This window comes from Zingiber officinale, chromosome 2A, assembly GCF_018446385.1.
Source record: "Zingiber officinale cultivar Zhangliang chromosome 2A, Zo_v1.1, whole genome shotgun sequence".
In the NCBI taxonomy this organism is placed as follows: Eukaryota; Viridiplantae; Streptophyta; class Magnoliopsida; order Zingiberales; family Zingiberaceae; genus Zingiber; species Zingiber officinale.
Window position 1 is genome coordinate 147,276,267 of NC_055988.1, and position 27,838 is coordinate 147,304,104.

General features: G+C 39.5%; 2 protein-coding genes across 2 annotated transcripts; both read left to right on the forward strand.

Moving 5' to 3' along the window:
• Positions 1–1,901: 1,901 nt before the first annotated feature.
• Positions 1,902–6,620, forward strand: LOC122042575 (CSC1-like protein ERD4). Its single transcript, XM_042602752.1, has 7 exons — positions 1,902–2,714; positions 3,192–3,337; positions 4,221–4,496; positions 4,572–5,416; positions 5,528–5,783; positions 5,863–6,244; positions 6,342–6,620. The coding sequence occupies exons 1-6, from the start codon at positions 2,444–2,446 to the stop codon at positions 6,241–6,243; spliced, it is 2,175 nt and encodes a 724-aa protein (XP_042458686.1). The 5' UTR covers positions 1,902–2,443; the 3' UTR covers position 6,244; positions 6,342–6,620.
• Positions 6,621–7,625: 1,005 nt separating this feature from the next.
• On the forward strand, positions 7,626–8,319 carry LOC122040130 (auxin-responsive protein SAUR71-like). The gene has a single exon (XM_042599480.1). The coding sequence runs from the start codon at positions 7,670–7,672 to the stop codon at positions 8,045–8,047; it is 378 nt and encodes a 125-aa protein (XP_042455414.1). The 5' UTR covers positions 7,626–7,669; the 3' UTR covers positions 8,048–8,319.
• Positions 8,320–27,838: the final 19,519 nt, after the last annotated feature.

Here is a 27,838-nt window from a genome sequence, read left to right on the forward strand (position 1 = left end):
ATGTCAGTTCTAGCTGAGTGACAATACAAAGAATAAGCGTCCAATAGGGAAACATAGGATTCCAGAAGCACCTGCAGCTAAGTATAACATCGGCTCAAGCCGAGTGATCATACAAAGAATAAACGTTTGATGGAGGACACGGGAGACAAACAACACAAGTGTCTAGTCAGTCAGGTTTGTAGTCTCTTTTGACTATACTTGAAGGAGAGACTTGTGATACGGTTGATAAGGTAGGGCCCTTGAGTTGGGTCAAAGTCCAAGAGTCCGATTGACATGGAGGTCAAAGTCAAGGAGGGGTCAACCATTGGAGCTAGTGCGGTCGATTGCCCCATCCAAGAGGTTATCCGATTAGATCATTGGGTTGGTCGGATGTTGAGTTCCTCAGTATTGATGAAAATCTAAGCTAAGTTAGTACCTTCCAGAGCCAAGTCTTCTTCATCACTCGGGGATAACATGGTTAGCTATTTCGGCCAAGTAATCTAGTTGATTGGACCTATGTTCTGATTCGACAAACTAGACATTCGGTCTGACTGAACTTTTTAGTTAAATGGAGAGGTCGAGTGAAGGACAAGTCCCCAACAACATTCCTTAAATCCGACCTAATTACTCTTACAAGCGACAGCCGATCGAATTACAGGAAGGACTCGATCGATTTGCAGTTAAGCATATTAAGGGCCTTTCAATTCAACGGTCTCACATTCCTTTTTGACATTTTATGCCACGGATGACAGAGAATATTTCATATGCAAGTTGTACACTAGAAACTTCCATCTTGTCAAACTTAGATATTTCAAGTCTATTTCAGGAAAGATGTCAAAACATCTTTATGATTTATCATTTTTTGAAAATACTTTGAGATTCGTGCATAAATAAATATTAATACTATAAAAGGGAGTTTTTACCTATAGATGTAGGTATGCGATGCTATGTTATTTTACGCATCCATAGTTACTATTCATTTTATTGTTCATTGTATTTGATTCGATTATTAACTTGTGCGTCAAAATATTTACCCTAGGATTTCTCTCATCCGATTGTTAATATTCCTTTTGACATGCAGAACCATTTAATTTTTTTTTTCTAGTTAGGAATTTTCGTCCAATCAATTATAAAATCATATGTCCAATGCACTATTTTTTCCGCTTTTGGATCCGATGAGCTTCTTAATCTTTACGCTTTATTAAATAAAGAAATTTTATTTGTCAACTAATTACATGTTCGCTTATTTAGAATATATAATTTTTTTGTTTACAATCAACTAAATATTTAAAAATCTCGTTGGAAATGGGCCAAGACAATTACATCGACGGTTATTTAATTTTTGTTTACAATCAACTAAATATTTAACAATCTAGTTGGAAACGGGCCCAGACAATTACATCTACCCGTCGAATAGTTATCCAGTCACATGCATGAATGCCGATGTTCACATATTTCCCGCAACAGCAGGCACCAGATTAAACCAACCGTATCAACTACTGAAAATTAACGCCCACGTGCCAAAATAACACCCATTGTTTTCCAAATTCGCCGGCGAACTGCGCGACAGCGGATTCTCTCGCCCCGAGCCGGCCGACAAGTGAACCGGGCCTTCCCAGCGGACCACGTTGCCGCTACGCGCCCCGTGCGCCGTTATATCGGGGCGTAGACGATCTGCGAAACGCACGCGTGGACGACACGGCGCCCGCTTCGGCCCCGTGCGAGAGGCAAACCGCTGGTCTCGGCTGACCGAAGGGTCAGACCACCTGTGTCGGCAGGGCACGCGGTGCCGCCGCGTGTCCTCCGGGGTGGATTCTAAAATTACCGTATCCCCAGTATACCCTGTTCGGGGAACATCTGAGCTGGATACTTCCAATGAACTATGAGATTTTCTTTTCGCATCTTCCTTATCAAATGGTGTTTGTTTGTTTGTTGGCCAGTTGTTCTTGGTCGAGTGTTGAAGATCTCCATGCCAGACATGTTGGACACTAATTAAGCTAGTGGCATTTGAGAAAGGAGTGTTGTCTCAGGGCTACATGGGTAATTTAGGCGAGCAGCTAAAATTGGTTGGGCTTTGCTTTGCACTCGAATCCTTTTCAACAGGAAGCGGATCGTCATCGTCCCATCAACATCGATCTTCATCCCAGCTCACCTCTTCATTGATTGAAACCCACGAACTCGAAGAAGAAGAAATGGCGTTGCTTAGCTACTAATAATTAGCATGTTGAGCTGCAAAGAGAACACGGTTTCCATTCTCCTGCCACACAAATAATATTTCCTGTGCAGTGTGGAAGAGAGAAGAAGAATATAAAAAAGGAAACAAAGAGGCGAACGACCACTTTCAGACTTTCAGGAGCCTTTATTTCGAAAAAGGAAAGATCTTTAAGAGTAGTAGATAGCACAGTTGAACAGGGAAGGCGAAGGGAGGAAGTGGGAGGAGGAGAGTAGGAAAAAAAAATAAGGGATGGATTTTAGCTCATTCGTGACGTCCCTGGGGACGTCGTTCATAATCTTCGTGGTGTTGATGCTGGCCTTCACCTGGCTGCAGAGGAAGCCCGGCAACGCCGTCATCTACTATCCCAACCGCATCCTCCGCGGCTTGGACCCCCTGGAAGGGCGGATCGGCACTAGGAATCCCTTGGCGTGGATCAGGGAGGCCGTGAGAGCCTCCGAGGCCGACGTCATCGCCGCCGCCGGCGTCGACGCCGCCGTCTACCTCGTGTTCGTCGGCTCCGGTATGGCCTACGAGTGGAAGTTTGCATCTTTCAAGCCAACTTTTGTGTCTGTCTTATTTTTCTTGACCTTGTGTTTTAGATTCATCATCATCCAAGAATCTGTTTGACTCTGTCAACACAGACAATCCTGTTGTTATAGATTGTGTATGTGTTAGGATTTCCTCTTCTCTCCATGCAATCTCTTTGTTATTTTTTAGTCGAATCGTTAGATCCATGAATCCTTTTCTGGTCATTAAATAGTAGTTCATGCCATTCATGCCAAGTATGTTAAATAAGTCGTCAAGTTTCAATTATATATAGATGTCAACTATGAACTGTTTGATAAATTGTCTTGGAGATTTTCTGTCGTCGCTTTCTGCGAGAATTAGCAAAGCAGGAAATTAAAGATATCTCACTGGATTTGTTGAATGACTCTATGAGAAATGCTACCATCAGTCATGGGATCATCTCAAGTAATTTGTTCATTTATTCATGCAGTCTTAGCGATACTGGTTCTCTCTGGAATTGTTCTGCTGCCAATTCTTCTTCCAGTGGCTTCAACTGAACCTGCACCATTTTCCACGGATAGCAATAGTGAGGGAAGCTTCAAGAACCTTGACAAATTGACCATGGGGCATGTCAATGTAAGCTATATTGGTCTCTTTCGATTTACATGTTTTATTAATTTAATGTGCATTATTTTGAAGTGGAAGACTTCTCGATCGTATTGGCATTATTTTTTAGTGCAAAATCTTTAGGAAAATATAGGATGCTAGTGCACTTTGTTTGTGAGAAGTTAAAATGGCCAAAATCAACTAGAAAAGAAACATAAAGGAAGAGAACATTATTCCAAATGATCCTCAATCATTTATTTGACTTCTTCTCTTGTAGCTCTATGACTTAATTGGTACTAAATTCTAATTGTCCACACTAATGTCGAGTCAGTTCTTGTACTAAACTTCCGGACATGGATTATCTTTTCATTTACTCGACCTTGGTATTGTTCTTGTGATTTCACTGTCTAATGCAAGTATACAACTCCCTTTGTTAAGCCATGGTTGGTGTTCAATCCTTCACTCATCTTCAAGTTAGGGAGTGTTGCAATGCCCGTATCAAAGTGTCTAACTTGCGCAGATTGAAGTTTATTAGGCAATACAATGCAAGTATACAACTCCCTTTGTTAAGCCATGGTTGGTGTTCAATCCTTCACTCATCTTCAGGTTAGGGAGTGTTGCAATGCCCGTATCAAAGTGTCTAACTTGCGCAGATTGAAGTTTATTAGGCAATACAACTTCATTACCACTTCTATGCACGTATTTACATGAACAACAACAAAAAAAAATCTCATCTCAACCATATATAACTTATTTTATGTGATATGTATTAGTTTCACATTCAAGCTCATTTTCAGATACTAAAACCTTTCGTCTTGAGGATAATGGCCAAGTTGTAGGCCTCCGTAGATCAAATCAAGAGTGATTTCTCACCTGTATTGTGTTCGGTCTTTTGTTGTTTTGACTATACCAGAAGAGAAGTCCTAGGTTATGGGCATTTTTACTTGGGATATATTGGGTTTCTTTTGCAACGTACTATGTGCTATGGAAAGCATATGAACATGTCACTGATCTAAGAGCTGGAGCGAAAATAAGTCCAGAAGTAAGACCCGAAGAGTTTGCAGTATTGGTGAGAGACATACCAGCAGCTGCGGCAGGTCAATCTATGAAGGATCATGTGGAATCATACTTTAGATCACTTCACCCGGAAACATTTTACAAGTCCATGGTTGTCACGGATAACAAAGAGGTATACCTACGTTGCATAGGTATGTTTTGATTTTATCTAAAACACTTCTCATTGTTTCATATCTATTTCTTTCAGGCTGATAAAATTTGGGCAGAGATCGATGGTTACAAAAAGAAACTTGCTCGAGCAGAAGCAGTGTATGCAAAGTCGAAAACTACAGGCAATCCTGAGGGTATGAGGCCAACAAACAGAATAGGCTTTCTCGGTCTCACTGGCGAAAAAGTCGACACCATTGAACACTGCAATGAGAAAATAAAGGAATTGGTACCAAAATTAGAGGCTGAACAAAGTACCACCCTGAGAGAGAAACAAAAACAGGCAGCCATAGTTTTCTTCAATAGCAAGCCTGCTGCTGCCTCTGCTGCCCAGACAATTCATTCTCAGAAAATTGATAGATGGACGGTAATAGAAGCTCCCGAGCCACGGCAGTTAATATGGACAAACTTGCCGAAGAAGTTCTATGAGAGACGGATAAGATCTCTAGGTGTTTACGGGATAGTCTTCCTTACTGTTTGCTTCTACATGATCCCCATTGCATTCGTCTCTGGTTTTACAACTGTGCAAAATTTGAAGAAGTACCTGCCCTTTACGAAGAAGATTGTGGATCAACCAGAGATTAGAACTGTCTTGGAAGCTTACCTGCCTCAGATTGCACTCATTGTATTCATGGCTTTACTACCATCTTTTCTTATGTTTCTGTCAAAGGCAGAAGGGATACCCTCCGAGAGTCATGTAGTGCGAGCTACCTCTGGGAAGTACTTCTACTTCATAGTTTTCAATGTCTTCCTTGGAGTAACAATTGGCGGTGCATTGATTGATTCACTAAAGACTCTTGTTAATCACCCTGGAGATATTACCAGCCTGCTCGGAGAGAGTCTGCCTAAAAGTGCTACTTTCTTCCTCACCTACGTCGCTCTCAAGTATGATTCTTGCCCTTTCCTCGTAAATTTCTTACAATATTTAATAATATAGTAGCTTTCCTGTTGCAATTAAATGTGTCGTTCCTCTTTAAACGCTTGATTGGATCTCAGATTCTTTGTTGGCTATGGACTTGAACTATCGCGTGTTGTTCCTCTCATCATCTTCCATCTGAAAAAGAGATACCTTTGCAAAACGGAAGCTGAGGTTAAAGAGGCTTGGGCACCTTGCGACTTCGGCTATGCGACTAGGATTCCTAATGACATGCTTATCGTCACTATTGTTCTATGTTACTCAGTAATAGCACCTATAATCATTCCTTTCGGAGTGGTTTACTTTGGCCTTGGTTGGCTGATTGCTCGGAATCAGGTGAGCATTAGTTTGATCCTAACTGACTCCTACTCGAGCGTTGAATTACTAATATGATCTTTTTTTTCTTCTGACTTAGGCTCTCAAAGTTTATGTCCCAAGTTACGAGAGCTACGGCCAGATGTGGCCTCACATGTATTTACGGATTATCGCATCTCTCATCGTCTATCAAGTCACCATGTTCGGTTACATTGGCTTGTTGAGGGAATTCTTCTATGCTCCCTTACTAATTCCTATCATTGTGGCCTCTTTCATCTTCGCCTATGTGTGCCAAAAGCACTTCTACCTCGCCTTCTTCCACAATCCACTAGAGGTTGCATCCCAGGGTAAGAAGGAGATCCCAAACATGGAAGCGATATACACAGCTTTCATTCCACAATGCTTGACGAACGACAAGTTTGAGGGCGGCGACCAATTTGAAGATGCTCGCTCACAGTCACTGAGAACGACGTCGTTTTGAAGTAAACATCCACTGCTTCCCTGATGTTCATATTCCGTTCATTCAATCTTAGATGAACGTTGCCAATCTAACTCAAGTTTGTTGATTAATTCTTACAGGAGTCGGAGAAATCTTGCCTTAAAGAAGAGAATAGAAGTTACCTTCCAAAACACATGGCCTTCGTGTACATGTCATTGCATTGTGTTTTCTATGTTTAGGCTTCTGTTTATAAAAGTTGTTCCATTTGGTGTTCGATGTAGTAGTGAGTGAAGGTCTTTTTCTTGTTCTCTTGGGTTGAGTTTCTAGAGCTTGTCTTAGAAGTATATGTTAGAATCTATATACAATCTGTTGTGTGGATGCCACATACTTTCAAGGACTTTTCAACTATTCCTTGATCATGGGGCTTGGTTATTGCTTTCTGATATCAAAATTCTTCGCGAAATTGTTATCGAAATACACAGGTCAATTGATGGTCGATGCGTGGGAATTGGGCCAAGTGGTTCAAGCGAGTCTATTTGGTCGAGTGGTATAGATAAGTCAAGGGGATCGGCTCCTAAACAATGTGGCGCAGGATTATAGCTCAATTTGAATCTTATTAATGCATAACTTGTATTTTGGATTTATTTGAAAAGAATAAAAAAAACCCTCGCTGTGTGGGAATTCCACTTTAAACTACCAACTAGCTTTGTCGTCATGCTATTTTTTTTAAAAAAAAATAAAATAAAAAATAGAAAGAAAATTGTCCGTATCACAAGCTGTACGACCGCTACGTGGTGCGGTCACGGGCGCCGTACCGAGTCGACTACGGAGCCAAGAATTTCCGCCCCACCTATTTGTCCTTTTTTTGTATTTTTATTTATTCATTTTTGTTAACTTCAGCTTTTGATCGGTGAGTGTCTTGTTTCAGTGAACAAGATTCGTGGTTTCTAGATTTTTCTTCTTCTTTATTTATAAAATCATTTTTTGAAGAAAAAAATCGGTAATTGTGTTCTTCCTGTGATGTAATGCGCCAAGTGTTCGTTGGGTGTCAAAAGGAGTAGGTACAAGAATCCACAATCAGATCGCATGTATCTTTGTTGGATTCGGCGTTGGACTCATACTGATTTCAATGATTAATTATTATAATAAAATATCTTCTTTTTGTTTTTTTTTTTGGAGTAATTGTTTTCGTCTAAACTAAACATGATGGAAAGAAAATTAACAGGTTGTTGAAGTTGTTTTGGTTAAAGATATTTTAAGTAATTTTCATCAAATGATTTATATTAAAAATTTTTATGCAAACTGTTGGGCGATTATAATAGGTTTACTTAGAATTATTTTAATAATATTTTAATTAATTCTGATAGGTTTATTATTACTGAATTTTGTTACAAAGTTATCCTCATTCTTCCCTATAAGTTGACTACCACCTTCATGAGCAAAACAGAGCTCAGCCCCCCTTGGCCAAATGAACCGGCGGCCGTCCAAAGTGGCGGACTCCTCGTGCCCCTCCGCCCCCAACGTCCGTGAAAGCCTGAGACGGCGTCGTCGGCGACCGCCGAAAGGCCACGTGCCGGTGCGCGTGGGCGAGGAGATGGAGCGGTTCGAAGTCCGCGCCGACCTCCTCAGCCGCCAGCCCTTCCTTGAACTGCTTCACCTCTCTGCCACCGAGTTCGGGTACGGGCAACGTGGCGTCCTCCGCATCCCCTGCCCCGTCCCTCTCTTCCGCCGCCTCCTTGCCGCTTCGGCCGACGTCGCTGCCGAAGAGGTTTACCTGCTCGGCTCCTTCGACGACTTGCTCCTCGATTCCACCGCCGCCGATCAACGGCATTCCGATCATCAATAAGACCGAAAAACAGACGTGAAGGCAATTGCGCAAATGATCAGATTAAAGAGTTCCATTTTTTATGATCGTCGTCAATGTGAATCGACTTTTTTTTTTTATATCTGTCGTGTTTTTTTGTATGAAGAAGGAAATCAACAACTGTGTATATAGTTTGGTCAACTCTGTTGGATAAGCTTGATGTTTTATATTAATTAGGCTTGTTAATTAAGCTTGTTCTTGTTTTTGAGATAGGTGGGGTTGTAAGATTGTAAATAAAATTTCACATTAAAATATTTTGAATTTATTGTTGATGTAATCATCTTTGGGTCAAAATTGATCAGGTTGATTAGTTCAGACAAATGAAAAATAAGAAAACTTGATTACAATGAGTGTTGTTATGAATGAAGAAGATCAAGATTCTATTTATAGTCCACTAGTTGAAACTAGTCGTTTGTTGACGTGGTAATTTCAGGCGCCTTAACCCACTTCGAGCACTCTAACTGTGCGCTTTATCTGCTCACAATGGCTATGTAACGGTACGAAGATAGACTTTTTTCATGTCCGGGCATCTGGACCATGTCTGGGAGTCCGAACCGGTGCTGACGTGGACTCGAAGAGTGATCCACTGTGACGTTCCTTCGAGGATGCTTGATCGGCGCCAAACTGGTTCGGACGCCCTAACCCCAGGGGCTTGGACAATGTCAACTCCTGTTGACTTATCCGGTTTTCCGCTCTGATCGCTTGAGTGATTTTTCGGCCATCCAGAGTTGAGCTCATCCGAACCCAACTTTGGCCTTCTCTCCTCGAGCAGTTTTCTGTTCTGGTTTCTCATCACTTCGAATGCTGCATGCTTCCTTCTCGTCCATCATAGTACTCTTTCACAGCACCTCATCCTTCGGACGCACCGAGCCTGTCGACTCCCTTCCCATGCCATCTTTCTCGCTAGTTGCATCTTCCGCTCAACTTCTTGTGTTCCTAAGTTCTTGCACACTTAGATACAAGGATTAAACACAACAAGACATAACTTAACTTGGTTGATCACATCAAAACTAACCCGGGGTACTTACAGAGTGAATCCTAGAAAAGGTTTCATGAAGGTTTGAACGCAACACTCACACATATCTTAGTCGCCGATGTAGGATCGAAAAGAATTTAGATATCTCCATAATGTCATGATATTGCCCACTTTGGGCATAAGCCCTCATGGTTTTGCTCTTGGGCTCTCCCCAAAAGGCCTCATGCCAATGAAGATATCTTTCTCTTATAAACCCATGATCTTTCCCATGTGTTTTCAATGTGGGACTATGTTTGCAACCTTGCAACCCCAACAATCCCCACCTCAAACAAAGGACCACAGGCTTTTCACATCCGATCCTTGACCCACCAGGTCTTCCTGCCCCTCGGTCCACCCGACCTACTAGGACTTCCTTGCCTAGCCGCAGCTAGGACTTCCTGCCTAGTGTCTCGTCCTCTTGATCCGAATATAGGAGCCCCCACTTTCTTTGTTCGAGGTCAATATTATACCCACATGGTTCAATCAGACCATAACTCTTGTGCACAGTCGACGGTTAAACCTTCTGGCAGTCCGAGCTCTGATACCAATTGTAGGATCGAAAATAATTTAGATATCTCCACAATCCAACTACATATCCTGCAAAACAAGGTTAGCACACACAATACACATAATAATGTGAAAGTTTGACAGTCACGGACTGTCCGGTTCTGACTTCAGATTTCTGACCGGAAACCCTAGGTCGAACCGACACCTACTGTTCTCTCTTCCGGGGAACGCGCCCTCACCTACTCCACTCAGGAGAGTATACCTGATGTCAGTCCGGTCCTCCAGACCGACTAGACTTTCCGCCTAGGGTTACCACCCTTAGGACTTAGGGTTACCACCCCCTAGGGTTTTTCTCCACCTAGGGTTACCTCCCCCTAGGACCTAAGGTTACCTCCCCTTAGGATTTCTCCTCCACCTAGGGTTACCACCCCCTAGGACCTAAGGTTACCGCCCCTTAGGATTTTTCACCTGCCTAACCACAGTTAAGACTTTCCTGCAAACTTGTTTAAGCTCGTTAGATAACAATTAACCTTAACTTTGATTTCCTTTTGTCATTATCAAAACTAAGGTTCGATCGTTAGATGCTTCTCGCACCAACAATCTCCCTCTTTTTGATTATGACAACTGAAATTCAAAGTTAAGCACAAGGATAATAAAGAAAAGATACAAAGCATCACCAATCATAAGCACAAGCATAAAGATAGCAAAAGTTTAGCACATACAAAGATAAGCTCCCCTGAATAACAGCTCCCCCTTTAGACTATAAAATTTTTAAATTTAAAAATTTCTTGGAGCTTTCTTTGAATTTTCTTATACTAAAGCATAAAGATAGCAAAAGTTTAGCACATACAAAGATAAACTCCCCCTTAATAACAGCTTCCCCTTTAGACTATAAAATTTTTAAATTTAAAATTTTCTTGGAGTTTTTTTTGAATTTTCTTACTCTCCCCCTTTGCAATATATCAAAAATAACTAAGGGAGTAAAAGAAAGGGAAAAATAAATTGTCTTGGATAGCTTTGAGAAACCTTAACTCTTCAGAAATAATTTTTTATCTGATTTTTCAAAAATAGGGTGTCAAACAAACACTTAGCTTTTAAAGAGGGATGAAAAAATTAAAGAAACATAAAGGCTTTTAAAAAGAGGATTAAACATACTTTTATAAACACTTAATTTTCTTGTAAAACTTTTAGCTAAGTGAATTATTTTGACTTTGATAAGAATCTTAGCTAATTTTTTTTTGAGAATCTTTTAAACAACTTAGTTAAATTTGGAAAAAACTTTAGAAAATAATACTTAGATAATTTTGAACAAAAATGCTTAACTTGAAAAACTTGTAAAATTTTAACTAAGCTATTTTCATTTTGGAGAATTAAAACAAGCAAAAAAAAATAATCCTAAAGTCCAAGCTTGAGTAACTTTAAAGGTAATTACTTAAATTCCTTGGCCACATGTCTAACCATTAGTTACTAGCTGGTTACCTAGAGGGCAACAACTTTCACTTGGTTAGTCAAGTTAAGTTTAGAATTCCAGTTATATTTGACTAAGTCTGGATAACTTAACTTGATTACTGTTATTTGGTATTTATTGTCCAGACTTACTACGATGCATAGAAATAAGCATTCTGAAGTCTAGACTGTACCCTATGCATCTCACCCCATTCTAAGTATTTCAAACACAAACAAGTTAAGCCTAGTGTGCTTGTGAGATGCTCTGGCTGAAATCTAGGGGTAATGATATCTAGGGGATAAATTCCTAGGCTAAATCGGACTTTTGAAAAACTAACAAAATTTGGAATTTTGAAAAATATTTTTCCTAAGATTTTAAAACAAAAATCTTTTTAAAATAGGTTGAGAAAAGTAAGCAGAAAATGAGTTCTATTCTACTATGCACATCCCTATTTGTCTTCTAAGTAAATTGAACTCAAGTTCAGGTAAGGACTTTGTGAATATGTCAGCTAGGTTTGATTTTGACTCAACGTAGTTAAGTATAATATCACCCTTAGCTACGTGATTACAAAGTGGTGCTTTACTTCTATGTGTTTAGTTCTTGAGTGGTGAATTGGGTTTTCGGTTAGATTAATTGAACTTATATTATCAATTGAAATTTTTGTTTTCTGATATTCTAGTTGATAATCTTTCACTACAAAAAAATACAACTTTGGGGACAAACGTTTGGAACGAAAAAAATTCGTCCCAAAATTGGAACAAATTTAGGGTCGAAAATAAATTTCGACCCAAATAACCAACAAAACTTGCAACAAAAAAATTTCGTTTCAAGTTTGCAACATAAAAATAATTCGTTGCTAAATTCGTCCCCAAATCTGGAACGAAAAAATAATTTGTCCCAAATTTAGGGATAAATATTGGATTCGTCCCAAATTTAGGAACGAATCGAAGATTCATCCCAAATTCTGGGACGAATCTAGGATTCGTCCCAAAATTTGGGACGAATCTAGGATTCGTCCAAAAATTTGGGACGAATCTAGGATTCGTCCCAAACCTAAAAATATTTTAAAATAAATAAAATGAAACACGTAAGGCTTAAATATGGACCTAGAGACCTCGGAATTTGATGAAACAAGTTTCTATGCATTCGTATCGTTGAGCTGATCATAAATACGTCATCATCCATAATTTTTAATTATTATTTTCAGTGATTTGAATTTTTAACACCAAATTAGGTCAAATTGGGATTAAAAAAATTCCAAATATATATATATTTGGTAAAAAATATTTTTATTGATAAATTTATGATCATGACAATGAGACGAGCACATAGAAACTTATTTTATCAAATTTCGATGTCTCTAGGTCCGTATTTAAGTCGTCCAAGTTTGTTTATTTTTTAAAAAAATGATTAAATTTTTTCCAGTGATTCGTCCCAAATTTTGGGATGAATTCCTGGATTCGTCCCAAAATTTGGGACGAATCCAGAATTCGTCCCAAACCTAAAATTATTTTTAAATAATTAAAATGAAACATGTAAGGCTTAAATATGGACCTAGAGACCTCGGAATTTGATGAAACAAGTTTCTATGCATTCGTATCGTTGAGCTGATCGTAAATACGTCATCATCCATAATTTTTAATTATTATTTTCAGTAATTTGAATTTTTAACACCAAATTAGGTCAAATTAGGATTAAAAAATTCCAAATATATATATATTTGGTAAAAAATATTTTTATTGATAGATTTATGATCATGACAATGAGGCGAGCACATAGAAACTTGTTTCATCAAATTTCGATATCTCTATGTAGATATTTTTTAAAACATCTATAGATTGATACTAACTAAAAATGTGTTGTGTACTGAACGTTTGTAAATTAGTGTCCGAAAACTTAAATAAGGACCTAGAGACCTCGGAATTTGATGAAACAAGTTTCTATGCATCCGTATCGTTGAGCTGATCGTAAATACATCATCATCCATAATTTTTAATTATTATTTTCAGTGATTTGAATTTTTAACACCAAATTAGGTCAAATTGGGATTAAAAAATTCCAAATATATATATATTTGGTAAAAAATATTTTTATTGATAGATTTATGATCATGACAATGAGGCGAGCACAAAGAAACTTGTTTCATCAAATTCTGATATCTCTATGTAGATATTTTTTAAAACATCTATAGATTGATACTAACTAAAAATGTGTTGTGTACTGAACGTTTGTAAATTAGTATCCGAAAACTTAAATAAGGACCTAAAGACCTCGAAATTTGATGAAACAAGTTTCTATGCATCCGTATCGTTGAGCTGATCGTAAATACATCATCATCCATAATTTTTAATTATTATTTTCAGTGATTTGAATTTGTAACACCAAATTAGGTCAAATTGGGATTAAAAAATTCCAAATATATATATATTTGGTAAAAAATATTTTTATTGATAGATTTATGATCATGACAATGAGACGAGCACATAGAAACTTGTTTCATCAAATTCCGATGTCTCTAGGTCCGTATTTAAGCCGTCCAAGTTTGTTTATTTTTTAAAAAAATGATTAAATTTTTGGGACGAATCCAGAATTCGTCCCAAACCTAAAATTATTTTTAAATAATTAAAATGAAACATGTAAGGGTTAAATATGGACCTAGAGACCTCGGAATTTGATGAAACAAGTTTCTATGCATTGGTATCGTTGAGCTAATCGTAAATACGTCATCATCCATAATTTTTAATTATTATTTTCAGTAATTTGAATTTTTAACACCAAATAAGGTCAAATTGGGATTAGAAAATTCCAAATATATATATATTTGTTAAAAAATATTTTTATTGATAGATTTATGATCATGACAATGAGACGAGCACATAGAAACTTGTTTCATCAAATTCCGATGTCTCTAGGTCCGTATTTAAGCCGTCCAAGTTTGTTTATTTTTTAATAAAATGATTAAATTATTGGGACGAATTCTGGATTCGTCCCAAATTTTGGGACGAATTCCTGGATTCGTCCCAAAATTTGGGACGAATCCAGAATTCGTCCCAAACCTAAAATTATTTTTAAATAATTAAAATGAAACATGTAAGGCTTAAATATGGACCTAGAGACCTCGGAATTTGATGAAACAAGTTTCTATGCATTCGTATCGTTGAGCTGATCGTAAATACATCATCATCCATAATTTTTAATTATTATTTTCAGTAATTTGAATTTTTAACACCAAATTAGGTCAAATTAGGATTAAAAAATTCCATATATATATATATTTGGTAAAAAATATTTTTATTGATAGATTTATGATCATGACAATGAGGCGAGCACATAGAAACTTGTTTCATCAAATTCCGATATCTCTATGTAGATATTTTTTAAAACATCTATAGATTGATACTAACTAAAAATGTGTTGTGTACTGAACGTTTGTAAATTAGTGTCCGAAAACTTAAATAAGGACCTAGAGACCTCGGAATTTGATGAAACAAGTTTCTATGCATCCGTATTGTTGAGCTGATCGTAAATACATCATCATCCATAATTTTTAATTATTATTTTCAGTGATTTGAATTTTTAACACCAAATTAGGTCAAATTAGGATTAAAAAATTCCAAATATATATATATTTGGTAAAAAATATTTTTATTGATAGATTTATGATCATGACAATGAGGCGAGCACATAGAAACTTGTTTCATCAAATTCCGATATCTCTATGTAGATATTTTTTAAAACATCTATAGATTGATACTAACTAAAAATGTGTTGTGTATTGAACGTTTGTAAATTAGTGTCACTTATTAGCGTCACCTAACTCCGTTACCTAACTCCTACTCTACTTACTAGTGTCACTTATGCTATTATTAGCGACACTTAGATTTATCACGGTTCAGAGGGATTCCCACCGAAAAATTCGGCAGAGTCTCCCCTGTACCGGTGACCAAATCCACAATACATAAAAGATATACACAGCCAAGTGATTTCCTCGTGATTCTGGTTCTGCCAGACGACCTTCACTAGTGGTACTTCTTTGTTTCTCAATCTCTTGACTGCTCTGTCCACTATCTGTGTAGGTCTGCTCTCATAACTAAGATCCTCTTGGATCTGCATTGACTGAGGCTGAATCACTTGGCTCGGGTCATGGAGACACTTCCTTAGCATGGAGACATGAAACACATTGTGTATTGCTGACATGTCTTGTGGTAAGTCCAGCCTGTAAGCTACTTTCCCAATCCTCTCTATGATCAGGTAAGGTCCTACATAGCGAGGACTTAATTTGCCCTTCTTGCCAAATCTCATCACTCCCTTCATAGGAGCGACCTTGAGGAAAACTGAATCTCCTACTTGGAATTCCAATGGCCTACGGCGTGTGTCAGCATAACTCTTCTGTCTGCTCTGGGCAGTCTCAATTCTCTGTCTGATTTTCTGGATTGCTTGAGTAGTCTCATCTATCACCTCTGTCTGAATGCCCAACTCTGCTTCTATCTCTTTTCTCTCTCCTGCTTCTTGCCAGCATATGGGTGATCTGCATTTCCTGCCATATAGTGCTTCATAAGGTGCCATCTTAATGGTAGCCTGATAGCTATTGTTGTAAGCGAATTCAGCTAAGCACAAATACTTGCACCAACTTCCCTTGAAATCCAGCGCACAAGCTCTGCGCATATCTTCTAAAATCTAATTCACTCGCTCTGTCTGTCCATCGGTCTGTGGATGGAAAACTGTGCTGAACTTGAATTTGGTGCCTAGTGCATTCTGAACGCACTCCCAAAAGTGTGAGGTGAAGCGCCCATCTCTATCAGAAATAATAGATTTAGGAACTCCATGAAGTCTGACTACCTCTTTAACATATAGCTGGCTAACTGCTCTATAGAGTGGGACACCTTGATGGCTAGGAAGTGAGCAGACTTGGTCAATTGGTCTACTATTACCCATATTGCATCATATCCATTGGTGGTTCTTGTAAGACCTGTTATGAAGTCCATGGATATGTCTTCCCATTTCCATTCTGGTATTGGAAGAGGTTGAAGAACTCCTCCTGGTCTCTGGTGTTCTGCTTTGACTCTCTGGCATGTCAAGGAGGTACCGACATATTTAGCAACGTCTCTCTTGAGTCCTGCCCACCAGAACCTCTGTTTCACATCTTGGTACATCTTAGAAGAACCAAGATGTATGGAATATGGTGTACTGTGAGCTTCCTCTAAGATCTTCTTCCTCAGTTCCTCATCATTGGGCACGCAAATGCGACTCCCCTGATAAAGGATTCCGCTATCTATTACTCTAAACTCTGAGTTGTCTTCTTTCTGTATCCCCTGCTTGATCTTCTGGCTGTCCGGATCTTCACTTTGCTTTCTCTGCATCTCCACAAGCAATGTAGACTCTAAGGTAAATGCAGAGAGTTGCCCTTCAATAATTTCAGGTCCAAAATCCGTCAACTCCTTCTGCAGTGGCAGAGCTAATGATGACAAAGACATCAGGGATGCACTTGATTTTCTGCTGAGTGCATCCGCCACTTTGTTAGCTTTGCTTGGGTGGTAGAGGATTTCACAGTCGTAATCTTTGACCAACTCCAGCCACCTGCGCTGTCTCATGTTTAAGTCCTTCTGAGTGAAGAAGTACTTAAGACTCTGATAATATGTGAAGATTCTACACTGAACTCCATACAAATAATGTCGCCAGAGTTTAAGTGCAAAAACCACAGCTGCCAGCTCAAGATCATAAGTAGGGTAGTTCTTCTCATAATCTTTGAGTTGTCTGGAAGCATAGGCTATGACTTCTCCTTCTTGCATGAGTACATCTCCTAAGCCCATCTTGGAAGCATCACTGTAGATGTCGAAACTCTTGTCTCTCTATGGAACAGTCAGAATGAGAGCACTGATTAATCTCTTCTTTAGCTCTTGGAAACTCTGCTCACATTTATCTGACCATTCGAATCTCTTATTCTTTCTGGTGAGGGTTGTTAGCGGAGAAGCTATCCTGGAAAAATCCTCCACGAACTTCCTGTAGTACCTTGCTAGACCAAGGAAGCTTCTGATCTCTCTGACGTTCTTGGGTCTACTCCAGTTGTTGACCGCTTCCACTTTGGCTGGATCCACTTGAATACCTTCTTTAGAGATAATGTGACCTAAAAACGCCACCTGATTTAACCAGAACTCGCACTTTGAGAATTTAGCATAAAGCTGCTTCTGCTGAAGAGTCTGCAGTACTATCCTCAAGTGCGTGTCATGCTCCTCTGGGGTCCTTGAATAGACCAGAATGTCATCGATGAATACAATGACAAATTTGTCAAGATATTCTCTGAACACTCTGTTCATTAAGTCCATGAAGACCGCTGGTGCATTAGTCACACCAAACTACATGACTACAAACTTGTAGTGTCCGTATCTGGTTCTGAAAGCTATTCTGGGTATGTCTCTTTCTTTCACCTTCAGCTAATGGTACCCAGAGCGCAGGTCTATCTTCGAGAACACTGTTGTTCCTCTTCATTGATCAAATAAGTCGTCGATCCTGGGAAGAGGATACTTGTTCTTGATCGTCACTTGATTCAAAGCTCTGTAATCTATGCACATCCGCATTGTTCCATCTTTCTTCTTGACAAACAACACAGGAGCTCCCCAAGGTGAGTGACTAGGGCGAATGAAGCCTTTGTCAAGTAACTCCTGTAGTTGCTCTTGTAACTCCTTCAGCTCTGCTAGAGACATGTGATACGGAGCTTTTGAAATTGGACCGGTTCTAGGAACCAATTCAATCTCAAATCCATTCATTTATTGGGAGGTAGTCCAGGTAGATCTGCTGGGAATACTTCGGGATATTCACAGACCACCCGAACCCCCTCTTTCTTACCTTCTTTCTGTTCTTCTGGACTTACTTGACTGGGGCTCCGAGCTCCTTACTGTCTTGTCTTCTACCTTGGCTGGCTTGAACTCTATAAACTCCTCATAGTGCTTGTTGGTGATAGAACTCTAACTGAAAATCTGCTCAGCTCATCTGATCGGCTGCTCTCTTGGTCTTTATCCTCTCCCACTACATACGAGCATCTCCAGACAGGCAGAAAGAGGCGCACTTGACCTTCTCGACTTCTGGCCAGTCAAGAAGTTCCATTGTGCTCTCAAGTGTCTTGAACCAAGCCTGGCCATCCCAAGGCTCAGTCGTGCCTGAGAATCTTTCTTGTTTCAGCTTCAGCCATTGGGTAAGGTATGCTTCTTGTCTTCTAGGTGTTATGGCGACTGCCAGGGCAACCGATAAGACTTCAGTCACCACTGGGGTTTCCACATTAATGGTTGGGGGAGTGGGAGTAGCTGGCTTCTGATTGGCCATTAGATTGGCAATCACTTGCTGTTGTTCTGCTACTTGTCTCTGGAGTTAGGCAACAACTTCAGAGAGATTGGGCTCAGTTGATCTAAGCTCTTCGTTCTCCTGATCTTGGTTCTCAGTACCAGCGGTACGAGGACGTCCTCTTCTTAACATCAAGTCAGGCAGAGGAAAAGAAAACTTACAATTATCACTATACTTTCTAGATATATCTTACTTATACTTGATTCTTGACTTTCAACACCTATGAGTAGGTACTTCTAAACATTTCTCTATCCTTTCTAAACATACATAAATATGAATAAAGAAAAGGGAAACTAAATCTCCTATCTTACTTTAGTACTAAAAAAAAAGTACTCTATACTGCAGTTAATAATAGGGAAAGCAGAATAAAGAAAGAATTTAAATACTTTCTTACTTGGAGACGGCAAGGATGATGCTGATGTGTGTGTGATGCTGGAGAATGGAACAGTGCTCTGATACCAACTGCAACGACCACCCTTCTTACTACTACTCTCTAAGGGCGACCGTTACCTAACTCCTACTCTACTTACTAGTGTCACTTATGCTATTATTAGCGACACTTAGATTTATCACGGTTCAGAGGGATTCCCACCGAAAAATTCGGCAGAGTCTCCCCTGTACCGGTGACCAAATCCACAATACATAAAAGATATACACAGCCACATGCGGCTGGATCACAATATTCTTCACAACCACGCATTAATAAATCATATTCTAATCAAAAACTAAACTAGCAATAAGAATTAAACTCAAAACTCTCAGAACCAAGCATAACAAGCTACAATGCACTTCAAACTCAAGCATAAACTCATGGTTTCATAATGGAAATAAGGAAAATGAACTAGACATAAACTCTAAATGAATAAGTCTTGCTAGTCCCCTCTGGATCCCTCCATAGTTCAGCCACCACACACATCCATCATCACCACCACCCTGTCGCCTCCCTTCATATCTTAGCTTTTCCTTTATCTGCAGTAGGAGGAAAGAAAACAAGATCTATAAGCGAAAACGCTTAGTAAGTACTAATCTATCTCACAAAACTCGAAATGCATAAATGAAGTGCATAAGTACTGAAACTGAAATACTAAAACTATCTGCATATGCTCATGGTATACAGAAAATGAACTAGATACAAATCATACTCAGTATCAAGCAGAATAACAAGAAACTAACTATGTAAACTTAGAATTAAAGAAACTAACCATTCTTATTTATTCTAAGCATGTAACTTGTTTCATTTCTTATATCCTTGTGTTAGAAATTAACCTTTTAATTCCTATCTTTTACTCACTTCTTCTTTCTTTCTTTCTTAACTTTTCTTTTCTTTGGTTTTCTTTTCTTTGGGGCCCAGGCTTAGTACCATCTCATGCGCGTTCCCTAATAGGTTGGGGTTGCGAGCCACCAATCCTAAAAGAGCAGACCTCGGTCTACCAGGGCCAAGACCTCGGAAATGGTCACCTGGATTTGTTTAACGACAAGCTCTTGGATGTCGGGTACTAGCCTCTTGCTTGACTTACTTGTTATCTTTCTTATTATCTTTTATTAAAGATTGTGGGAGTCCTTTAAATATACTTAACAAGTATGGGTGTATAATCAACTAACCATGCTATATAACAGAATAAAACAAGTAACTTAAAGCTTACTGATCATGCTATAAGCTAAACTAAATAAAGCAATTTAAAGCCTTTGAATCATACGGTGAAAACATGGCAAAAGGATGCTATTTTAGTGCTTCTAAACATGCTGTAAAATCAAGTATGAAATGATTCTAATCATGCTGTAAAAACAAGTATAGAACGATACTTTAGGGCTGCTAACCCTGCTGTAAGTACATGGCAAGGATGACTACTCTAAGGCTTTTAAACATGCTGAAAAATAGAATAAAACATGCTACTTTAATCTTCTAAACATGCTATACAAAATAGGCAAAAACATACTACTTTAAACTTTCTAATCATGCTAGAAATAAAGCAAAAGGAAGCTAACTTTGGGCTTTCTAAGTATGCGGTAATAAACAGGTATAGGATGCTACTTTAGTGACTCCATTCATGCTGTAAAAATAGGCAAGGAATGCTACTTTAGGGCTTCTAAACCTGCTATTAAAACATGACAAAGAATACTACTTTAAGGCCTTTAAACCTGCTATACAAAATAAGGTAACATGCTACTTTAAACTTCTTAAACATGCTATAAAAATAGGGCAAAAGAATGCAACTTTGAACTTTCTAAACATGCTGTAAAATAGAGCAAAAGAACACTAACTACCAGCCCCATTAATCCGAGATAATGCAAACCGCATAAGTTAAACCAAATCTGCAATACTTCTTCTACTTATATAGGCTACTCCTGCCACTATTCAGCACCCTGGTAACAAGCAAAAGAGACCAAAAATGCTACCCATGACTATCCATCCCAGTGACCACAACCTGTCCCTTCTTCTCCTTCCTTCAAAGCCCACGGCAGCAAGCACAGAAGCACAAAACATCAATGTTTCAAGCATTAAACACTAATGGTCATGGCCAAATGATGGAGGAGGCATAACTCACAGCTATCTAAAAAAACAAACATCCGAATTTTGAAACTGCACTTCCAAATCACTATCTGTACAACAACTCAACACCGAGCTGTTCGTGCCAATTTAACAGCACAATCCGACACTACATGCTAAAAAGGAAATCTATACCATCTCATGTATATTGCCTAATAGCAAGAATAACCATACTTCATGCTACGCAAGCTATTTAAATCAAAGTGCTACACGAAATTCCCAACTGAAACCTGTCCACACCCAATCTGATAAATTCAGATTATGGCAGCAACCTTCACAAACCTACCGAACTCACAACAGAAATTTGGAAACAAGGAATCTCATGGCATAATTTGGAACAAGGAATCTCAACAAAGCAAGGAAGAAAAACCCTAGCTTATAAATCCACTCGGCACAGCAAAATCCGCAACAAAAGGAAACGGAAACCCTAAATTCGGAGCAAGGAAGAAAATCGAAGCTCGGAGCAACTCCTACCGCAGGTGAGTAGTACTTACCTAGGGTTTTCCTGCACTTACAACCGAGAAGGAAGGAAGGAGGCTTTTAGGGTTCGGGCGAAGCTTCTCCGGCGTGTTCTCGGAGCTCTCGGGCTTCTCTCCGTCGGGAACAGCCACCGTGGATGAAGGACGGTTGGAGGGAAGCTTCGCCGGCGTCGGAATCTCCAACCCTAGCTGCTCCTGGTTTCCGCCGAGAGTACTTGCGCCGTCGCGAGGGAGAAGGCGAAGAGGAATTTAGAGAGGAGAAGTTAGGTTTTCTAAAATCCCAAAACTTATTTCCTTTTATAAGTAATCGGATATAACTCAACTATACTATAACCTTATTTAACTCTATTTGAGATTAACATCAATCCCTTATCCCAGCTGGTCAAGCCGGTTTGGCTTGGTTTGGTCCGACCCGAGGTCGCGGGTTCGAACCTCTTCTCCAACACTTTTTTGCTTAAACTTCTTTGGCTTTGTAAAAATACTCAACGACCTCCAAAAATTACGTAAAAATACTCTAAAAATTTCTAAAAATCTCTAGAATATTTTAACAGTATTTTCAAACATTTTTATGGACGTTTGAAACTCAGAATAGGGAAAATTGGATCGTTACAATCCCCCATACCTTATAAAAAGTTCGTCCTCGAACTTAGAATAGCTCTGGATACTTCTGTCTCATACTGTCCTCCCGCTCCCAAGTGATTTCCTCGTGCTTCTGGTTCTGCCAGACGACCTTCACTAGTGGTACTTCTTTGTTTCTCAATCTCTTGACTGCTCTGTCCACTATCTGTGTAGGTCTGCTCTCATAACTAAGATCCTCTTGGATCTGCATTGACTGAGGCTGAATCACTTGGCTCGGGTCATGGAGACACTTCCTTAGCATGGAGACATGAAACACATTGTGTATTGCTGACATGTCTTGTGGTAAGTCCAGCCTGTAAGCTACTTTCCCAATCCTCTCTATGATCAGGTAAGGTCCTACATAGCGAGGACTTAATTTGCCCTTCTTGCCAAATCTCATCACTCCCTTCATAGGAGCGACCTTGAGGAAAACTGAATCTCCTACTTGGAATTCCAATGGCCTACGACGTGTGTCAGCATAACTCTTCTGTCTGCTCTGGGCAGTCTCAATTCTCTGTCTGATTTCCTGGATTGCTTGAGTAGTCTCATCTATTACCTCTGTCTGAATGCCCAACTCTGCTTCTATCTCTTTTCTCTCTCCTGCTTCTTGCCAGCATATGGGTGATCTGCATTTCCTGCCATATAGTGCTTCATAAGGTGCCATCTTGATGGTGGCCTGATAGCTATTGTTGTAGGCGAATTCAGCTAAGCACAAATACTTGCACCAACTTCCCTTGAAATCCAGCGCACAAGCTCTACGCATATCTTCTAAAATCTAATTCACTCGCTCTGTCTGTCCATCAGTCTGTGGATGGAAAACTGTGCTGAACTTGAATTTGGTGCCTAGTGCATTCTGAACGCACTCCCAAAAGTGTGAGGTGAAGCGCCCATCTCTATCAGAAATAATAGATTTAGGAACTCCATGAAGTCTGACTACCTCTTTAACATATAGCTGGCTAACTGCTCTATAGAGTGGGACACCTCGATGGCTAGGAAGTGAGCAGACTTGGTCAATTGATCTACTATTACCCATATTGCATCATATCCATTGGTGGTTCTTGGAAGACCTGTTATGAAGTCCATGGATATGTCTTCCCATTTCCATTCTGGTATTGGAAGAGGTTGAAGAACTCCTCCTGGTCTCTGGTGTTCTGCTTTGACTCTCTGGCATGTCAAGGAGGTACCGACATATTTAGCAACGTCTCTCTTGAGTCCTGCCCACCAGAACCTCTGTTTCACATCTTGGTACATCTTAGAAGAACCAAGATGTATGGAATATGGTGTACTGTGAGCTTCCTCTAAGATCTTCTTCCTCAGTTCCTCATCATTGGGCACGCAAATGCGACTCCCCGATAAAGGATTCCGCTATCTATTACTCTAAACTCTGAGTTGTCTTCTTTCTGTATCCCCTGCTTGATCTTCTGGCTGTCCGGATCTTCACTTTGCTTTCTCTGCATCTCCACAAGCAATGTAGACTCTAAGGTAAATGCAGAGAGTTGCCCTTCAATAATTTCAGGTCCAAAATCCGTCAACTCCTTCTGCAGTGGCAGAGCTAATGATGACAAAGACATCAGGGATGCACTTGATTTTCTGCTGAGTGCATCCGCCACTTTGTTAGCTTTGCTTGGGTGGTAGAGGATTTCACAGTCGTAATCTTTGACCAACTCCAGCCACCTGCGCTGTCTCATGTTTAAGTCCTTCTGAGTGAAGAAGTACTTAAGACTCTGATAATATGTGAAGATTCTACACTGAACTCCATACAAATAATGTCGCCAGAGTTTAAGTGCAAAACCACAGCTGCCAGCTCAAGATCATAAGTAGGGTAGTTCTTCTCATAATCTTTGAGTTGTCTGGAAGCATAGGCTATGACTTTTCCTTCTTGCATGAGTACAGCTCCTAAGCCCATCTTGGAAGCATCACTGTAGATGTCGAAACTCTTGTCTCTCTATGGAACAGTCAGAATGAGAGCACTGATTAATCTCTTCTTTAGCTCTTGGAAACTCTGCTCACATTTATCTGACCATTCGAATCTCTTGTTCTTTCTGGTGAGGGTTGTTAGCGGAGAAGCTATCCTGGAAAAATCCTCCACGAACTTCCTGTAGTACCCCTGATCTCTCTGACGTTCTTGGGTCTACTCCAGTTGTTGACCGCTTCCACTTTGGCTGGATCCACTTGAATACCTTCTTTAGAAATAATGTGACCTAAAAACGCCACCTGATTTAACCAGAACTCGGACTTTGAGAATTTAGCATAAAGCTGCTTCTGCTGAAAAGTCTGCAGTACTATCCTCAAGTGCGTGTCATGCTCCTCTGGGGTCCTTGAATAGACCAGAATGTCGTCGATGAATACGATGACAAATTTGTCAAGATATTCTCTGAACACTCTGTTCATTAAGTCCATGAAGACCGCTGGTGCATTAGTCACACCAAACTACATGACTACAAACTTGTAGTGTCCGTATCTGGTTCTGAAAGCTGTTCTGGGTATGTCTCTTTCTTTCACCTTCAGCTAATGGTACCCAGAGCGCAGGTCTATCTTCGAGAACACTGTTGTTCCTCTTCATTGATCAAATAAGTCGTCGATCCTGGGAAGAGGGTACTTGTTCTTGATCGTCACTTGATTCAAAGCTCTGTAATCTATGCACATCCGCATTGTTCCATCTTTCTTCTTGACAAACAACACAGGAGCTCCCCAAGGTGAGTGACTAGGGCGAATGAAGCCTTTGTCAAGTAACTCCTGTAGTTGCTCTTGTAACTCCTTCAGCTCTGCTAGAGACATGTGATACGGAGCTTTTGAAATTGGACCGGTTCTAGGAACCAATTCAATCTCAAATCCATTCATTTATTGGGAGGTAGTCCAGGTAGATCTGCTGGGAATACTTCGGGATATTCACAGACCACCCGAACCCCCTCTTTCTTACCTTCTTTCTGTTCTTCTGGACTTACTTGACTGGGGCTCCGAGCTCCTTACTGTCTTGTCTTCTACCTTGGCTGGCTTGAACTCTATAAACTCCTCATAGTGCTTGTTGGTGATAGAACTCTAACTGAAAATCTGCTCAGCTCATCTGATCGACTGCTCTCTTGGTCTTTATCCTCTCCCACTACATACGAGCATCTCCAGACAGGCAGAAAGAGGCGCACTTGACCTTCTCGACTTCTGGCCAGTCAAGAAGTTCCATTGTGCTCTCAAGTGTCTTGAACCAAGCCTGGCCATCCCAAGGCTCAGTCGTGCCTGAGAATCTTTCTGGTTTCAGCTTCAGCCATTGGGTAAGGTATGCTTCTTGTCTTCTAGGTGTTATGGCGACTGCCAGGGCAACCGATAAGACTTCAGTCACCACTGGGGTTTCCACATTAATGGTTGGGGGAGTGGGAGTAGCTGGCTTCTGATTGGCCATTAGATTGGCAATCACTTGCTGTTGTTCTGCTACTTGTCTCTGGAGTTAGGCAACAACTTCAGAGAGATTGGGCTCAGTTGATCTAAGCTCTTCGTTCTCCTGATCTTGGTTCTCAGTACCAGCGGTACGAGGACGTCCTCTTCTTGACATCAAGTCAGGCAGAGGAAAAGAAAACTTACAATTATCACTATACTTTCTAGATATATCTTACTTATACTTGATTCTTGACTTTCAACACCTATGAGTAGGTACTTCTAAACATTTCTCTATCCTTTCTAAACATACATAAATATGAATAAAGAAAAGGGAAACTAAATCTCCTATCTTACTTTAGTACTCAAAAAAAAAAGTACTCTATACTGCAGTTAATAATAAGGAAAGCAGAATAAAGAAAGAATTTAAATACTTTCTTACTTGGAGACGGCAAGGATGATGCTGATGTGTGTGTGATGTTGGAGAATGGAACAGTGCTCTGATACCAACTGTAACAACCACCCTTCTTACTACTACTCTCTAAGGGCGACCGTTACCTAACTCCTACTCTACTTACTAGTGTCACTTATGCTATTATTAGCGACACTTAGATTTATCACGGTTCAGAGAAATTCCTACCGAAAAATTTCGGCAGAGTCTCCCCTGTACCGGTGACCAAATCCACAATACATAAAAGATATACACAGCCACATGCGGCTGGATCACAATATTCTTCACAACCACGCATTAATAAATCATATTCTAATCAAAAACTAAACTAGCAATAAGAATTAAACTCAAAACTCTCAGAACAAAGCATAACAAGCTACAATGCACTTCAAACTCAAGCATAAACTCATGGTTTCATAATGGAAATAAGGAAAATGAACTAGACATAAACTCTAAATGAATAAGTCTTGCTAGTCCCCTCTGGATCCCTCCATAGTTCAGCCACCACACACATCCATCATCACCACCACCCTGTCGCCTCCCTTCATATCTTAGCTTTTCCTTTATCTGCAGTAGGAGGAAAGAAAACAAGATCTATAAGCGAAAACGCTTAGTAAGTACTAATCTATCTCACAAAACTCGAAATGCATAAATGAAGTGCATAAGTACTGAAACTGAAATACTAAAACTATCTGCATATGCTCATGGTATACAGAAAATGAACTAGATACAAATCATACTCAGTATCAAGCAGAATAACAAGAAACTAACTATGTAAACTTAGAATTAAAGAAACTAACCATTCTTATTTATTCTAAGCATGTAACTTGTTTCATTTCTTATATCCTTGTGTTAGAAATTAACCTTTTAATTCCTATCTTTTACTCACTTCTTCTTTCTTTCTTTCTTAACTTTTCTTTTCTTTGGTTTTCTTTTCTTTGGGGCCCAGGCTTAGTACCATCTCATGCGCGTTCCCTAATAGGTTGGGGTTGCGAGCCACCAATCCTAAAAGAGCAGACCTCGGTCTACCAGGGCCAAGACCTCGGAAATGGTCACCTGGATTTGTTTAACGACAAGCTCTTGGATGTCGGGTACTAGCCTCTTGCTTGACTTACTTGTTATCTTTCTTATTATCTTTTATTAAAGATTGTGGGAGTCCTTTAAATATACTTAACAAGTATGGGTGTATAATCAACTAACCATGCTATATAACAGAATAAAACAAGTAACTTAAAGCTTACTGATCATGCTATAAGCTAAACTAAATAAAGCAATTTAAAGCCTTTGAATCATACGGTGAAAACATGGCAAAAGGATGCTATTTTAGTGCTTCTAAACATGCTGTAAAATCAAGTATGAAATGATTCTAATCATGCTGTAAAAACAAGTATAGAACGATACTTTAGGGCTGCTAACCCTGCTGTAAGTACATGGCAAGGATGACTACTCTAAGGCTTTTAAACATGCTGAAAAATAGAATAAAACATGCTACTTTAATCTTCTAAACATGCTATACAAAATAGGCAAAAACATACTACTTTAAACTTTCTAATCATGCTAGAAATAAAGCAAAAGGAAGCTAACTTTGGGCTTTCTAAGTATGCGGTAATAAACAGGTATAGGATGCTACTTTAGTGACTCCATTCATGCTGTAAAAATAGGCAAGGAATGCTACTTTAGGGCTTCTAAACCTGCTATTAAAACATGACAAAGAATACTACTTTAAGGCCTTTAAACCTGCTATACAAAATAAGGTAACATGCTACTTTAAACTTCTTAAACATGCTATAAAAATAGGGCAAAAGAATGCAACTTTGAACTTTCTAAACATGCTGTAAAATAGAGCAAAAGAACACTAACTACCAGCCCCATTAATCCGAGATAATGCAAACCGCATAAGTTAAACCAAATCTGCAATACTTCTTCTACTTATATAGGCTACTCCTGCCACTATTCAGCACCCTGGTAACAAGCAAAAGAGACCAAAAATGCTACCCATGACTATCC